At 44.5% G+C, this 18,153-nt stretch overlaps 1 protein-coding gene across 1 annotated transcript; it reads left to right on the top strand.

The window, feature by feature from the left end:
* Positions 1 to 14,537: 14,537 nt before the first annotated feature.
* LOC119352872 (calcium-transporting ATPase 7, plasma membrane-type-like) lies at positions 14,538 to 16,763 on the top strand. The gene has a single exon (XM_037619466.1). The coding sequence runs from the start codon at positions 14,538 to 14,540 to the stop codon at positions 16,761 to 16,763; it is 2,226 nt and encodes a 741-aa protein (XP_037475363.1).
* Positions 16,764 to 18,153: the final 1,390 nt, after the last annotated feature.

Raw genomic sequence — 18,153 nt, 5'->3', positions numbered from 1 at the left:
GACGCCACTTGCCGCCGCCGCCTTCGCCTAGCGCCGCCCCGCACCGCGCCGCCGCCGCCGCACGTTGCTTCTCCGGAGCTGCCGTTCACTGGAAACTGCCGCCGCCCACCGGTTTTTCCGCCAGTTTTAGGTATAAAACCTATATCTTTTTTAGGCTTTTGTCGATTTTCTTTTTGGTTCGACGGTTTAGATCGGTTTTATTTTTTTAGGGTTCGCTTGTTAGCGAATGTTTACTGCTTAGTTCGTTTAAACGAACACGTTCGTTTGTTTGGTTCTGTTAGCGAACGTTCGTTCGATAGGTTTTCCTTTTTATTTTATTTTTGGCCAGGGACCTATCTGCGATTACTTTTATCATAGATTAGTCCCTCATCTTCAAACCCTCACAATTTTTTTTCTCGTTTGTCCAAATCCAATGAAACCAACGCCAAAATCTTTGTCTTGTTCCCCTCTTTCCAGATAATCAACTTGAACATGGTTTTGACCATTTAAAATTTGGTTTCAAGTAGATTTGAATTTGAACTTCTTTTGATCGCAGTTTGAGTTTCGTAGCTCCGATTCGATTGACTCTTTTTACAAATCGAAACTCTTCAATTGAACTTTTAGTTTGGATCTTTTTATTTGAGTTTTACCCTTGCATCCATTGCTTGAGTGCTTATGTATGCTACTATTTGTTTATGATAGAGTTTCCGGAGTGCGAAGCGTGCTACTACGAGTCACTAGGGCTTTCAGATCGTCAGCAAGGCAAGTAACACTTTGGTCATACCCCTTATTACCCAGTTTTTATGCATTAGTTCAATACTCAAACACTGCATGGTTAGGACTTGAATACTTGTGGGTACTGGGAAGTAGTGATGAGGTAGTACCTATTGCCTTTATTTTCAAACCCTGGGAGTTACTTCTACGTTATGCTTATACTGCTATACTATGCTCGTAGACGTGGTTTGGTTTGAGTGATCCATGACAGATGTGAGAGTTTTAATTAATGGTTAAACTTAAGGTGGATAATTTAATACACATATGGGTGGATTGGTTGAGGCACCCTGGAGCACCCAGTGGTTGTCTGGGCACCTAGAGCAATCCAGTGTTGTCCTAGGATATCCCGGAGTACCCGTGTGATCATCCTACGGTTTGCCACACAGGCTCAAAGGGATCATAAGATTATTCATGCTGGAAACTTCCGTGTGCAGCCACAAGCCATTATGGGCTCTGGCATAGTTGAGTATGTTGTGGGATCTCTTTCAGTGGTAGGCTAGCAGATGTATGGGATGTAGGTGGTACTGTCTACCCAGAGTAAAGAGTTAATGCTTCTGAAAGTCTGTGTCTCAGTCATCCGTTTCTCAAACACCATGTAGTGCGAGAAATCCAATGCAGGAGATCGACTCTTATAGGGAAAAGTGTGCAAACCTTTGTAGAGTGTATAAACTAATCATGGTTAGCCATGTCCCCGGTTATGGACATCTTGAGTATCTGGTACTTGAATTATTGATTTGATCTCATCACCCTATTTAATTAATTTGTTGGGTTGATGATTATTTAATTTAGGATTGAGTTGGAGGAACCTTCTCAATGTTTTCAACAAACTTTGTAGTTAAATAAAATATATTCCTTTGGTGTAGGGAAAAACTAGCTTTCTGCAAAAACAACCATAGAGCCTCCACCAGCCAAATATGCATATAGTTATAGTTGTTACTGTTCATTGCTCTACAGTGTTATTTTGCCAGCATATTCCATGTGCTGACCTACACAGGCTGCAACGTATTACATTGTAGAGTTTTCAGATGAAGAGTAAGGTGCGCTAGGTCGTTGTCGTGCACTCATCTTTGCCGTTGGAGTTGATGGAGTCATTTTACCTTCGAAGCATCCGTTGTTATCTTCTTTAGATGGCCTTCAGCCATATTAATGTAATAAGTACTCTCTTTGAGACATTTGATGTAATAAGTGTGAGATTGAACTCTGTTATAAATCCTTCAAGTATTGTGTGTGTCAGCATTACCGATCCAGGGATGACAGTTATACACAGAGATTTGACCGTTTGAGGTCGGCTCGCTACAAGCAACGATACATACATGTCGGTTCCCCTTCTATCACTGGGATCAAGCACCGTAAGATCGAACCCACTACAAAGGACCTCTTCCCATTGCAAGATAAATAGATCAAGTTGGCCAAACAAAACCCAAATATCGGAGAAGAAATACGAGGCTATAAGCAATCATGCATAAAAGAGATCAAAGAAACTCAAATACTTTCATGGATTTAAAAAGATAGGTCTGATCATAAACTCAAAGTTCATCTGATCACAACAAACACAGCGCAAAAAGAGTTACATCATATGGATCTCCAAGAGACCATTGTATTGAGAATCAAATGAGAGAGAGGAAGCCATCTAGCTACTAACTACAGACCCGAAGGTCTACAAAGAACTACTCATGCATCATCCGAGAGGAACTAATGGAGGTGGTGAACCCCATCCATGATGGTGTCTAGATTGGATCCCGTGATTTTGGACTCTGCGGCGGCTGGAATTTATTTTCATCAACTCCCCTAGGGTTTCTGCAATATTGGGGTATTTATAGAGCAAAGAGGCGGTTCGGGGGCACCCGAGGTGGGCACAACCCACCAGGGCGCGCCTGGGCCTCCTGGCGCGCCCTGGTGGGTTGTGCTCTCCTCGGAGCACCCCCAGGCACAGCCTTGGCTCATTAGGTGTCCTCTGGTCCAAAACAATCTCCATAAAGTTTTGTTGCATTTGGACTCTGTTTCGTATTGATTTCCTACAATGTAAAAAACATGCAGAAAAAAGCAACTGGCACTTGGCACTATGTCAATAGATTAGTACCAAAAATGATATAAAATGATCATAAAACATCCAAGATTGATAATATAACAACATGGAATAATAAAAAATTATAGATACGTTGGAGACGTATGAGTACCATAAACCAACCATATACCTTCCTCAAAACAGCCACCATACCTATCTATTATGGCATTTCCATAGCCATTCCGAGATATATTGCCATGCAATTTCCACCATTCCATTTATTATGACACGCTCCATCATTGTCATATTGCTTTGCATGATCATGTAGTTGACATTGTATTTGTGGCAAAGCCATCGTTCATCATTTTTATAGATGTCGCTCTTGATTCATTATACATCCCTGTACACCGCCGGAGGCATTTACATAGAGTCATATTTTGTTCTAAGTATCGGGTTGTAATCTTTGAGTTGTAAGTAAATAAAAGTGTGATGATCTTCATTATTAGAGCATTGTCCCATGTGAGGAAAGGATGATGGAGACTATTATTCCCCCATAAGTCAGGATGAGACTCCAGACGAAAAAAAAGTGGCCAAAAAATGAGAGAAGGCCCAAATAAAAAAATGAGAGAAAAGAGAGAAGGGGCAAAGCTACTATCCTTTTACCACACTTGTGCTTCAAAGTAGCACCATGATCTTCATGATAGAGTGTCCTATGATATCACTTTCATATACTAGTGGGAATTTTCATTATAGAACTTGGCTTGTATATTCCAATGACGGGTTTCCTCAAAATGCCCTAGGTCTTCGTGAGCAAGCGAGTTGGATGCACACCCACTTAGTTTTCTTTTTTAAGCTTTCATAAACTTATATCTCTAGTGCATCCATTGCATGGCAATCCCTACTCGCTCACATTGATATCTATTGATGGGCATCTCCATAGCCCGTTGATACGCCTAGTTGATGTGAGACTATCTACTTCCTTTTGTCTTCTCCACAACCACCCTCTATTCCACCTATAGTGCTATGTCCATGGCTCACGCGCATGTATTGCGTGAAAGTTGAAATTTTTTGAGAACGTCAAAAGTATGAAACAATTGCTTGGCTTGTCATCGGGGTTGTGCATGATTTAAATATTTTATGTGATGAAGATGGAGCATAGCCAGACTATACGATTTTGTAGGGATAAGCTTTCTTTGGCCATGTTATTTCGAGAAGACATAATTATTTGTTACTATGCTTGAAGTGTTATTGTTTTTATGTCAATATTAAACTTTTCTTTCGAATCTTACGGATCTGAACATTCATGCCACAATAAACGGAATTACATGGATAAATATGTTCGGTAGCATTCCACATCAAAAAATCTGTTTTTGTCATTTACCTACTCGAGGACAAGCATGAATTAAGCTTGGGGATGCTTGATACGTCTCCAATGTATCTATAATTTTTTATTGTTCCATGCTATTATTTGATATGTTTTGGATGTTTTATATGCATTTATATGCTATTTTACATGATTTTTGGGACTAACCTATTAACATAGAGCTCAGTGCCAGTTTTTATTTTTTTCCTTGTTTTACAGTTTCGTAGAAAAGGAATACCAAACGAAGTCCAAATGGAATAAAACTTTCACGATGATCTTTCTTGGACCAGAAGACACCCAGGAGACTTGGAGTGCAAGTCGGAAGAGCCACGAGGTGACCACAAGGGTGGAGGGCGCGCCCAGTGGGGTGGGGCGCGCCCCCCAACCTTGTGGGCCCCTTGGTGGCCTACCGACCTAGATCTTCCTCCGATATATACTCTTATACCCCAAAAACTTCCGGGGAGCCATGAAACCACTTTTCCACCGCCGCAACCTTCTGTACCTGTGAGATCCCATCTAGGGGCCTTTTCCGACATCCTGTCGGAGGGGGATTCGATCACGGAGGGCTTCTACATCAACACCATTGCCTCTCCGATGAAGCGTGAGTATTTTACCACAGACCTACGTGTCCATAGCTAGTAGCTAGATGGCTTTTCTCTCTCTCTCTCTCTTTGATTCTCAATACCATGTTCTCCTCGATGTTCTTGGAGATCTATTCGATGTAACACTCTTTTGCAGTGTGTTTGTCAAGATCCGATGAATTGTGGATTTGTGATAAGCTTATCTATGAATATTATTTGAATCTCCTCTGAATTCTTATATGCATGATTTGATATCTTTGCAAGTCTCTTCGAACTATCGATTTGGTTTGGCCAACTAGATTGGTTTTTCCTGCAATGGGAGAAGTGCTAAGCTTTGGGTTCAATCTTGTGGTGCTCGATCCTAGTGACAGAAGGGGAACTGACACATATTGTATTGTTGCCATCGAGGATAACAATATGGGGTTTTCATCATATTTCTTGAGTTAATCCCGCTACATCATGTCATCTTACTTAATGCGTTACTCGGTTCTTATGAACTTAATACTCTAGATGCAGGCAGGAGTCGATCGATGTGTGGAGTAATAGTAGTAGATGCAGAATCATTTTGGTCTACTTGACACGGACGTGATGCCTATATTCATGTTCATTGGCTTAGATATCATCATAACTTTGCGCTTTTCTATCAATTGCTCGGAAGTAATTTGTTCACCCACTGTAATAATTCCTTTCTTGAGAGAAGCCTCTAGAGAAACCTATGGCCCCCGGGTCTATTTTCCATCATATAAGTTTCTGATCTACAATTCTAGTTTCCTATTTACTTTCTTTTGCAATCTTTCACTTTTCGTTCCATAAACCAAAAATACCAAAAATATTACTTTACCGTTTATCCATCTCTATCAGATCTCACTTTGCGAATAACCGTGAAGGGATTGACAACCCCTTTGTCGCGTTGGTTGCAAGTTGGTGTTTGTTTGTGCAGGTATTCGGTGGCTTGTCACGTTGTCTCATACTGGATTGATACCTTGGTTCTCAAAACTGAGGGAAATACTTATGCTACTTTGTTGCACCATCCTTTCCTCTTCAAGGGAAAAACCAACGCAAGCTCAAGAGGTAGCACTAGGCATGCCTTTGCCGTCAACCATGGCAGACGACAAAGTGCCTGATTCCTGTACTGTATCTTTTACTTTTATGCAAGAGTCAGTAGTATTCCTTCTCATTCCAACCTTCTCTTTAGTTGGCAAGCATCATGGCCATATAAATAAGTTGACGGGGAAAGATCTAAGAATATATGGCCATTCAAATATATTTGATCATGAATTATTATTGTTGACAATTATCTATATGATAAATAAGTTGGGAGGCGAAACACTAAGCCCCTATCTTTCTCTATGTTCAATGGATGCTATTTGTTCTAAAAATATGCTTTGAGTGCTAGCAATCATGTAAGACTATATGATAGTTTAGTATGTGAGATTTGCTAAATCAAAGCTCTTACATAGACCCTTCCTGAAAATAAGATGAATTGCAATTGTTTGATGACCGAGAACCTAGTTTGTTAGTTTTCAAGAAAGTTTATGATCTATGCTTTAACATGTGAATAGCTTGCTACTTGATCATGAGAAGTTTTATGAGATGAGCTTCTGTTTATGATATATAACAATGCTAGGAAAAGTGATTGAAATTATCATTGATCAAACTTATCCACTTGCTAGCATTCACACTTCATAAATTATTTCTTTTATCATTTACCTAATCGAGGACGAGCAGGAATTAAGCTTGGGGATGCTGATACGTCTCCAACGTATCTATAATTTATGAAGTATTCATGCCATGTTTAGAACAATTTTATATGATTTTGGTATGGTTTGATTAGAACTAACCCGGACTGACGTTGTTTTCAGTAGAACTGCCGTGGTGTCGTTTTTTGTGCAGAAATAAAAGTTCTTGGAATGGGCTGGAAATTGATGGTGAATTTTTATGGACCAAGAGAGACCCCCGAAGCACAAGAGTTGGGCCAGAAGAATCCCGAGGCAATGACAAGGGTGGAGGGCGCGCCAACTGTCTTGTCATTGCCTCGTGGACCCCTTGACGTGAGACCGACGCCAAAAATTCCTATAAATACCAAAAGCCCTGAAAAGAAACCTAGATCGGGAGTTCCACCACCCCAAGCCTCTATAGCCATGAAAAACTAATCGGGAGCCCATTTTGGCACCCTACCGGAGGGGGAAACCATCACCGGTGGCCATCTTCATCATCCCGGCGATCTCCATGACGAGGAGAGAGTAGTTCACCCTCGGGGCTGAGGGTATGTACCAGTAGCTATGTGTTTGATCTATGTCTCTTTCGTGTTCTTGATTTGGCACGATCTTGATGTACCGCGAGCTTTGTTACTATAGTTGAATCATATGGTGTTTCTCCCCCTCTACCTTCTTGTGATGAATTGAGTTTTACCTTTGAGGTTTCACTATTATCGGATTGAATACTATTATGGATTTGAGAACACTTGATGTGCATCTTGCGTGGGATACCCGTGGTGACAATGGGGTGTTCTATTGATTCACTTGATGTATGTTTTGGCACTCAACTCGCGGATTCTTGAGGTGACATTGGGGTAATTTATGCATAGGGGTTGATGCATGTTTTTGTCCTTGTTTCTCCAGTAGGAATCTTGGGGCGCTCTTTGAGGTTCTTTGTGTTGGATTGAATATTATGAATCTGAAGTTGTTTGATGCATATCGTATAATTGACCCACAAACACTTGTGGTGACATTGGAGTATCTAGGTGACATTAGGGTTGATTGATGTGTATCATATGGTGTTATTTTACTACGAACTCTAGGGTTGTTTGTGACACTTATAGGAATAGCTCAATGGATTGATCAGAAAGAATAACTTTGAGGTGGTTTCGTACCCTACAAGCAATTTCATCATATGTTCTCCGCGATAGGAACTTTGGAGTGACTTTTGTCGCACGTTGAGGGATTTCCATATGATTTAATTATGTTATCATTGTTGAGAGAACTTGCACTAGTGAAAGTATGAACCCTAGGCCTTGTATCCAAGGATTGCAACACCGTTTATGCTCACTTTTTTACTAGTTACCTTGTTGTTTTCATATTTTCATATTACAAAAACCTATATCTACCATCCATATTACGCTTGTATCACCATCTCTTCGCCGAACTAGTGCACCTATACAATTTACCATTGTATTGGGTGTGTTCGGGACATAAGAGACTCTTTGTTATTTGGTTGCAGGGTTGTTTGAGAGAGACCATCTTCATCCTACGCCTCCCACGGATTGATAAACCTTAGGTCATCCACTTTAGGAAAAATGCTACTGTCCTACAAAATTTTGCGCTTGGAGGCCCAACACGAGTCTATAAGAAGAATGTTGCATAGTAGACATCAAGCTTTGAAAATGTCTCCTTATGCTAAGTATATGAAAGATATTGTTACAAATAAAAGAAAGATACAGGAAGCTGAAATTTCCACCATGCTTGCTAATTATACATTTAAGGGTGGAATACCAAAGAAACTAGGAGACCCAGGAATACCAACTATACCATGCTCCATTAAAAGAAACTATATTAAAACTGCTTTATGTGATCTAGGAGCCGGTATTAGTGTTATGCCCTTCTCTTTATATCGTAGACTTGAATTGAATAAGCTGACACCAACTGAAATCTCTTTGCAAATGGTCGATAAATCAACTGCTATACCCATCGGTATTTGTGAGGATGTACCTGTCGTGGTTGCCAATGTTACTATCTTAACGGACTTTGTTATTCTTGATATACCCGAGGACGATAGTATGTCGATCATCCTTGGTAGACCCTTTTTGAATACTGCAGGGGCTGTTATTGATTGCAATAAAGGCAATGTCGCTTTTCATGTTTATGGTAATGAGCATATAGTACACTTTCCTAAGAAACAACCTCGAGTGAGTAGTATCAACTCTATTGGAAAAAATTCAACAATTTCTATTGGAGGTTTTGAATTCTCTATTCCTACTATCAAAAAGAAATATGGTATTCTTATTGTTGGGGACATGCATGTCGCCGTTGAGGTAACCTAGTGTTGCAAGAAGATTCTCCGGTTTCATGTCATTCTGAACAAGTTTGTTAATAAGACTTGATCAACCTTATTAGTAGATTCTTTTTTATGGGCATGTGATGGATTAATTTAGTAAACACAACTTTCTGTACCCACTTTTTTACTTTATGTTATTTAGAATTAATAAAGTAGAAATACTATTATTTTACTGTTTTCTGAATTATCCGTGCAATAAAAATGAGCAAAAAATAAAAGTTATCCAAATGCCCTCGAAGTTTTATATGATTTTTTCTAGAATATTTGAAAAAAATTGGCACTAAACACACCCAGGGGGTGCACCTGTGAGCCACAAGATCAAAGGGCGCACCTAGCAGGCTTGTGGGGCCCATGTAGGTCCCCTCACTTATCCCAGCCACCCGTCCACTTTGTCTTCCTCCAGAAAAATCCACACCCTTGCTCAAACCCGTGTTCTCATTCATCTTGCTGCCATTTTCGATCTCCTTGCTCGGAACTTCATTTCCAAAACTGTTTTGGGGGATTGTTCATCGGTATGTGACTCCTCCAATGGTCCAATTAGTTTTTGTTGTAGCGATTTATACGTTGCAGATTTTTGCTGCTGTGGTGACCATTTTTTAGCTTGCATGTCAAATTTATATGGTTCAAAGTAGTTTTGTTGCATGATATAGCCTCTAGGCCCTTGTGGGAGTAGTTGCTATCAATTTTGTTGAGTTTTGTTCACTTTTATTTTGATTCACTAAAAAATTCAGAAATTTTCAGAGAAAAGAAAAACCATGAGGAGGTGGTTAAGGGGCTCATCAAGCCGTTATTCGGAGGAAACTTCAGAGGAGACTCCGGAGGAGAGGCCCAAGTATAATCTTCCACGAGCGGTAGAGGTTCAGCCTTGTGAATGGCCAAGTGATACATTATTGAAGGAGGCGGGAATTTATGATGATTTCTATTATTTGACGGACAATGTCGGCGTCGTCCCCTTCCTCCAAGATAAGTGCGACCAATACCTCCTACTCACTAATACCCTCATGCAATTTTTTTGCTTTTATCCTAGGAAGGAACCACCCACGATAGTTCCACTTGTATGATGAGCCTAAGGAAATGACATTATATGATTTTTGCAATGTTTGCAAAATACCTTATGAGGGTCGTATCAGTGAGCCACATCCTAGAGACATGGAGGATTTCATCGCCGAAACTACTGTGGGGGAGGAGAGAGGAGTGTCGAAAGGGAGAGTGGCTAGTTTACATTTTCCTGTTTTACGTTACTATGCATTATTTGCCGGGAGATGTTTGACTGGTCCTGGGGAGAGTGGAACTCTCAGTGCACCAGACCTTGCTATTTTGCACCATGCTTTATATGCTGATAGAACTTTTAGTCCGAGTGCCATTGTTGCTCGGCGGTTACACACAGACCGTTCGAAGGGTAGTATTTTCGGTGGTGTTTACGCCTCTCGCCTCGCTAAACACTTTTGAGATTCCTATTAGGCATGATGATGAGGAGGAGATGTGGCTAACTACCAAATACTTAGACTATGCCAGTATGGTAGCGCATCATTTTATTAATAACGATAGGCACAAACGACTTCGCTATAATTTAGTATTCATCCAGGGCACCTGTAAGATTATTACCTTGGCTGCACCTTCTTTGTTCGATATTCGTTCAGGCAGGTACATTATTATGCTACCATAAGGACAATCAGCGATCTCCCATGTCCCATTATCGAAGATGGAATTCATCTCTCTACGGATCGCATCCTTGAAGTAGTCAGCATCCCGAGATGCATAAGTTTTTGAAATGGAACTGGGAGTTTTGTCATCCACGAGGTACACGAGGAAATCATCACCAAAAAACTTTGCAGTCTCGTGTCTCTTGCTCCTAATAGGAGCTTCCTCGTCATGCTCCGTGAAACTTTCATCACTTTTGTGTTCATAATATTCCACCGGAATGGCAGGTTCGGGAGTCTCATAAGATTCCAGTCTAGAAGTGCTTTGCAAATCTCTCATGGGGAAATATCATCAAAGAATGTAGCATCCTTAGACTCTATAATTGTACCGACTTTCTGATCAGGTACCTCAGATTTCACTCGTAGAAATCTATAGCCAATGTTATTCTTAGCGTAGCCCAAATTAACGCAATCCACGGTTTTTGGACCAAGCTTATGCTTTTTGGGGATGGACACATTGACTTTCGCTAAACAGCCCCAAGTGCGCAAGTAAGAGAGTATAGTTATTTTCTTTTTCAATTTCTCATAGGGAGTAGTCTCATTATCCTTCGCGGGAACTTTATTCAGGACATGACATGATGTCAATACAACCTTCCCCCACCATGCCTTGGATAAACCCGATGTATTTAACATGGCGTTAACCAAATCTGTTAGAGTAGGGTTCTTTCGTTCGGCAACCTCGTTTGACTAGGGTGAATAGGGAGGCGTCCTCTCATGAATAATACCATGTTCCGCACAGAATAAGTCAAACTCATTAGAAAAGTACTCTCCACCATGATCAGACTGGACTCGTTTTATTTTCTTCTCAAGTTTGTTCTCAACTTCTGCCTTATAGATTTTAAAGTGGTGTAGGGCCTCATCCTTAGTGTTTAAGAAATACACATAGTAGAATCTAGTGGAATCATCCATCAACGTCATGAAATATTTCTTTCCACTTTTAGTCAACACACCATTCATCTCGCACAGATCTGGATGTATAAGCTCTAGTGGTGCTAGGTGTCTCTCCTTCGCAGGCTTGTGAGGCTTACGTGGTTGCTTTGCTTGCACACACGCATGACACTTAGAGCCTTTGGCTAAAGTGTAAGTCAAGATTAAATCCATCTTAGCTAGCCGCGTCATACAACCAAAATTAATGTGACAAAGACGTGAATGCCAAACCTCATATACGTTCACATTAGAATGAGTTTAGTTCATGACTTAACCACCACAATCATATGTTTTTCAACAAACAATCCATAGTCCATATCGAGATACGACTACTTTATTGGACTCAAATACTAACTTAAACCCTTCTTTACATAGAAGGGAGCCACTAATGAGATTCTTCTTGATGGCAGGGACATGTTGCACGTTCTTCAGTTGAACGATCTTTTTTGACATAAACTTCAGATCTACCATGCTAACACCATGAACAAAAGCATGTGAGCCATTCCCCATCAGGACAGAACAATCGCATGCGACCTGGTAAGAAGAAAACAAAGACACATCAGCACCCACATGAATATTGGCCCCAGTGTCAACCCACAAATCGGTGGACTGACAAACTGAAAGTACGGTAAACAGATTACCATACCCAGATGATGCATCATTGTTGCTCAGAGTGACATAGACAGACTTGGAGTCCTGTCCTGGCTTCTTGTACTTGTTTGGGCACTTGTTTGCCTAGTATTCCTCTAAACCACAAGTAAGCAGGAAGCGGCCATCTCTCTTTTTGTCTTTCTTCTTACCCTTCTTCTTGAAGGTAGTATTCTATTGGACAGAGTTCTTTCCATTGAACATGTGAAAATTCTTCTGCACCACATTGGCAGTAGAAGAACCCTCTGCCCCTTTCATGTGTATAGTCCTTTGCTCTCGAGTTCTGCTCAACACTTAGATGACCGATGACATCCTCAACAGATAATTCACGTCTCAAGTGCTTGAGAGAAGTAGCAAAGTTCCTCCATCCAGGAGGGAGTTTTTCAATAATGCAACCCGTGACAAACTTGTCCGGTAACTCACACTTCAGGAGCTCCAGCTCCTTAGCGATGCATTGTATCTCATGAGTCTAGTCCAATACATGACAGTTATCAACCATCCTGTAATCATGGAACTGCTCCATGTCATACAGTTCGCTCCCAGCATCAGTTGCGCCGAACTTAGCTTCGAGGGCATCCCACAAGTTTTTGGCAACACACATATGGAGATACACGTCTACCAGCTTGTCTCCAATCACAATAAGAACGGCTCCCACATGATGGTTTCCTCCCTAAAGGTATTCTTGTGTTCAGGAGCAATCGTTACCGTGGGAGACACACCACCACCACCAGAACACGTTCATTACTGTGAGCCACAAGATGGTCCTCGCCTGCCAACGCTTAAAATGCATTTCGATAAACTTTTCTGGTTTCAGTGTAGCGGCGAAGCCATGAGTCGAAAAGTGCCTAAAATAAGATTTTTGGATTGTTGGAAATATTAGCACATTTTTGACTAATCTAATCCATGAGTAAACATTAAACATGGTAAATACAGTATGCATCTCATACCGATAACTAAGCGTGTGAGCACGTACAGTACATAGAACCAAAATATCTATGAACATCATATATACGACTAGCACATGAACGAGTAGATAGGAGATGAACGAGTCATACCCTTCGGTTGGCCAGGCCAACGCGGCGGCGGTAGCAGCAGCCTCAGCTCGGCCGAGGCCTTCTTCTTGGCGGCTTCGTCGTCAGCCATGGAGCCGATGTAGCGGAAGTAGTGGAAGCAGAGGCTGACAGAGACGGGAAAGGATCGGGAGCAGTCGTGTTGAGACGCTACCCAAAAACCTTATTGCCGTTCTTCCGGACAGGATCTCGAACAACAGGGTTCTGGAGGCACCTGCTCTCCCGACCAACCGTGCACGTGGTCGTGAGGATGGGATCGCCGGAAGCGGCACACAGAGAGGAACAGTAGATGACGGCTAGTTTTGTGCAAGAGGGAGTGAGTGAACTGAGTTAAGGTTCACTCCACTGCCCAATGGGTTTGGGCTCAGGCCCACAACTGAGTGCGCGAACAGCCTACGGTCCTACTATTGGACAGTGTCACTACTGTATCAATTAATCCGAGATTAATTAACCATTCTTCATCGGCAAAAATAAGCTTCGGCTCATTCCACAACCCGGGTGCCACATCGTGACGAGGCGGGCGACGAAGAAGTAGAAGCGCGTGTACAACTCCTCCCAAATTTTCAATGGCATGTGATAGAGCAGCCCTTATAAAGGGTCTCACTCTGACTTTACTAGCAGTTTGGTACTAAAATTTCTATCATTTGCGAGCCATGCACCTATTAAGCATGGATTATTGTCTTATATGGGGGAAGCCCGTCTATAATCCAACACATGAGTCCATCTTGTGCGTACTTGCAAACCACACGCGTTTTCAGGGACGACCCCGCAGGTTGGCGAGACAGCGGCTAGCGGCTACTCCTGCAGGGCTACATATCAAAGCCGTTGTGCGTCACTTGCAAGCCACATGCATTGCCTTGCAGGGCTAGTACATATCAAAGCTGTTGCCGCGTGCAACGCGCGTTAAGGCCACGAGTCGACTATGTGTGTTGTCGCAACAACGAAGACTCTATGTGTTCGGGTCAATAGATCGCGGCGGTGTGTGCACAGTGGGTCAATAGATTGTCGATCGATGGATTTGTTTTCGATCTGGCCGTTGGATCCGCCCCTTTTGCTACCACTGTCCACCCCCCTCGCACTCTGTGCTGGTACGGTACCGGTTGATCGACGCGTCATTTGGCACAAGGGCTTGGCCGCACCTTGCACCGCAGAAATGACAACAAATCTTACGGATACAAAAAGCACCCCGTAGGAAACCGCCGGGAAGCTTCCCTCACCACCATCATTAATGAGGTTCTCCTCAGGGCTCAGGCACTTATAAATACCACGGCGCGCGCCACATAATAAACCCACAACGAACGAACACCATCTCCATCTCCCATCCGAAAGAAGAAACAAACTAAACGGGTGCTACTGGAACTGGCATCACCATCATCATCAGATCAAAAAAGATACTTAAAAACTAGCATCACCATCTCATCCTTTACCTCTCCGGATATGCCGAACCCACGGGGAGGCCGGCTTGCGGAGGCGGGTCGGCGATGGCGCAAGGCGTTGAACGTCGTCCGGACGCTACTCCGCTGGCTCGCGCCCGTCCGCGTCCTGCCGCTGAGCGCCTCCTACGTTGCCATCGACATGAACGACGGCAATAAGCCCGACGCTGACGCTGCCACCCACATCCGCTACGAGACCCCCGGCGCGGACGTTCGCATCGACATCCTCGGCGCGGCCGCCCACTCCTTCAACTTCAAGTCCCTGGTCAAGGAGAAGCGTCAGTGCAGCTTCCGCCGCCTCGGCGGCGCCGCCGAGATCGCGGCCTTGCTCAATTCCCACCCGGAGCGGGGCATCGACGAGCGCGTCTACGACATGCGCTGCCGCAAGGCCCAACACGGCGAGAACACCTACCCCGAGTCCAAGCCCAGGGGCTTCTTCATCCACTTTAGGGACGCGCACAGGGACGTTTTCCTCGTCGCGCTCCTCGCCTGCTCCGTCATCTCCCTCGCCTTCGGCATCAAGGAGCACCGCCTCAGGGAAGGCTGCTACGACGGCGCCGGCATCTTCCTGGCCGTGCTCCTCGTCTCCGGCCTATCCGCCCACAGCACCCACAATCAGGACAAGCGGGCCCACAACGACGCCAGCGATTCCGCCAAGATCACCGTCAGCCGCGACGCCGGGACGCGCATCGTCCTCATATTCGACGTCGTCGTGGGCGACGTGGTCATACTCCACACTGGTGACACCGTGCGGGCGGACGGGGTGTTCTTGAATGGACACGATCTGCATGTGGACGAGACGGACATTACCGGCGAGCCCCAGGCGATCGAGATCAACGCCGAGAACAGCCCCTTCCTCGCCGCCGGCGTTAAGGTTATCTGCGGCCACGGCTCGATGCTCGTGACCGCCGTCGGCACCAACACCTCATGGGGCGGGCCTTGGAGCAGCCTGTCAACGATGAGCATCCACCCGGAGCCGCTACGGACTCGCGTAGAGAGTATCATTTCGACCGTCACCAAGGTCGGCCAAGCCGCCACGGTTGTCACCGTCACCGTGCTCGCCGCGCGCCACTTCACCGGCAGCGCCGCGGGGAAGCTGCCGCTACGGGACAAGGGCGTCCCGCTCGCGGTGGCGCTGATGATCACCTTCTCCATGAAGCGGGTGCTCAAGGACAACGCGCTTGTGCACCATCTGTCGGCCTTGGAGACGATGGCGTCGGTCACAGTCATCTGCATCTGCACCGGAAGGCTCACGCACAACGAGATGAAGGCCACAAATGAAGCTTGCGCGAAGGCCGGCGTCGCCGTGAAGATGCTTACCGCCGACGACATCGCCGCGAGCCGCGCGGTCGCCACGGAGTGTGGCATCATATCCAGCAACGACACCGGCGACGTCACCATCATCACTGGGCCCGAGTTCCGGAACATGCCGCACGCGCGGCAGGTCGAGAGGGTGGACGAGATCCGCGTCATTGCGATGTCGGGGCCCCTGGACAAGCTGGTGCTGGAGAAGCGGCTGAAGAAGAAGGGCCACGTGCTGGCCGAGGGCACCAACGACAAGTCTGACGAGGTGATCACGGCCATCCAGTCAGGCCGCTGCATGTACAACAATTTCCAGAAGATCATCCAGTTCTACCTCACCGTCAACATCGTGGCCACCGTGGTCGACTTCGTGGCGGCCATCACCGCATGTGATGCTCCGCTGAGCTCGGTGCAGCTCCTGTGGGTGAACCTGGCCATGGGCGCCCTGGGCGCGCTGGCCCTGGCGGCGGACACGCCCACGGACGCGCTCATGGACGGCCCGCCCATCGCCCGCACGGCCCCGCTCATCAGCGACGCCATGTGGCGCAACCTCATCGCGCAGGCGGGCTTTCAGATCGCCGTTCTGCTGGTGCTCCAGCACCTCGCCACCCAAGACAACAAGGGCACCGTTGTCTTCAACGTGTTCATGCTCTTTCAGGTGTTCAACCAGTTCAACGTGCGCGGCGTCGAGAAGAAGAACGCCTTCGCCGGGGTGCTCAAGAACAAGATGTTCCTCGTCATCATCACCCTCATGTTTGTGCACCAGGTGGTGACCATGGAGGTGCTCACGAGGTTCGTCGGCGCCAAGAAGCTCGGCTTGTGGCAGTGGGGTGCCTGCGTCGCCGTCGCGGCCGGGTCGTGCACCGTCGGCTGGGCCGTCAAGTTCATCCCCGTGCCGGTTGGCAGCTTGACACGCCTTGCATTCTAACGGGCGTGTTAGACTATCCGCGCGGCGGCAGTCTTCAGGAGCTCATCACAACAGCTTATAGCACGTGCATGGCCATGCAGCACTGTATATAAAAGTGTACGTGCGGCACTTAACCACGGCACACTACTAAGGAAAACATAGTAGTGGCACGAGTTTTTAGCGCGGGTGCTCGCGCTACTACTACGACGCTAAAGCTAACTCAATCTCCAGCTAACTGGTAGTAGTAGCATGGACTAACCCAGCGCTACTATTAGTAACTGTATCAGTAGTGCTCTTCTGTCACACGCTACTATTAAGCAGCTTTAGCGCTTTTCCTGTCCCCATGCTACCACTGTATCTTTTAACATTTCTTCTACTTTTACCCGTTTCAGTAAACTGCAATTTCACATATGGCAGATAACAATATTATTAACCACAATACCAGATACTCATATATAGTCATGCAATAGTCGAGAAGTGCATGGATAAATCTGAGTACATATGAACCCATTTTGGAAAACACATTTTGAAATGTCAAAAAATTCTGAAAAAGATGCACACGAACATCTCCATATTATGTGTGTAGAAAGTTCCATGGAAAAACAACTTTTTTTGTAGCCTGTGCAAAAAAGACAAAATATTGCGCCGCGAAACGCTATTTAGAAGCACTAAAATTTGTTTTTTTACGGAGACAAAATAAAAACACTTTTTTTCACAAAATTTTGTGCCACGGACATACTTTTGCGGACATGTATGCATAAAATTTTGTTTAGAATTTTTGGATATTACAAAACGCGTTAAAAGTATATTTTTGAAAAACGGGTTCATATGTAACCGTGTGTAGGACGTGATGACTCTGCACTAGTCATACAACATCATTAAGTATTATAGGTACTCATATATAGTCAACATGCATCCTTACACACATATATGGTTTATACAGTAGCATATAATAATTGATACGCAGTCTACTACGTAGTCATACAGCCACACACACATATAGTTCTAGATGATATCGATGACGATCATCATCCTCAAGCCTTGGCGGTGGGTGTTCCTGATAGTAATTAGGATGGTCTGTCCAACACGAAGATTCTTGCCAACGAGGAAGCCCTTCCACCCAACTGAGCTTAAGTGTGTGTGATCATCTGTGTCCACGCCGTACGCATAGGTGGTGACGGAGCCCCTTGCGGTAAAGCGTATTCCAGCAGAGCCTTCTTCATCAAGCTTGATACCACAACCCACAGATAGGCTCTTGGCAATTTCTAAATAAAAAAATATATCAATTAATAAGTAGGCTCACACATACTCTTGCAAATATAGTTTTACTAAGTATAGATTTCTACACTATCAAAAGACACAGTACTACATTTCTACTAAGCGTGAATTCTACTAATAAGTATGAATTATC

Source organism: Triticum dicoccoides, chromosome 1A (genome assembly GCF_002162155.2).
Source record: "Triticum dicoccoides isolate Atlit2015 ecotype Zavitan chromosome 1A, WEW_v2.0, whole genome shotgun sequence".
Classification (NCBI taxonomy): domain Eukaryota; kingdom Viridiplantae; phylum Streptophyta; class Magnoliopsida; order Poales; family Poaceae; genus Triticum; species Triticum dicoccoides.
This window is presented reverse-complemented; position numbering and strand designations above follow the sequence as displayed.

Bases quoted from the DNA above. Each gene is read 5' to 3' on its own strand.
- LOC119352872 (XM_037619466.1), top strand. From the start codon at position 14,538: ATGCCGAACCCACGGGGAGGCCGGCTTGCGGAGGCGGGTCGGCGATGG.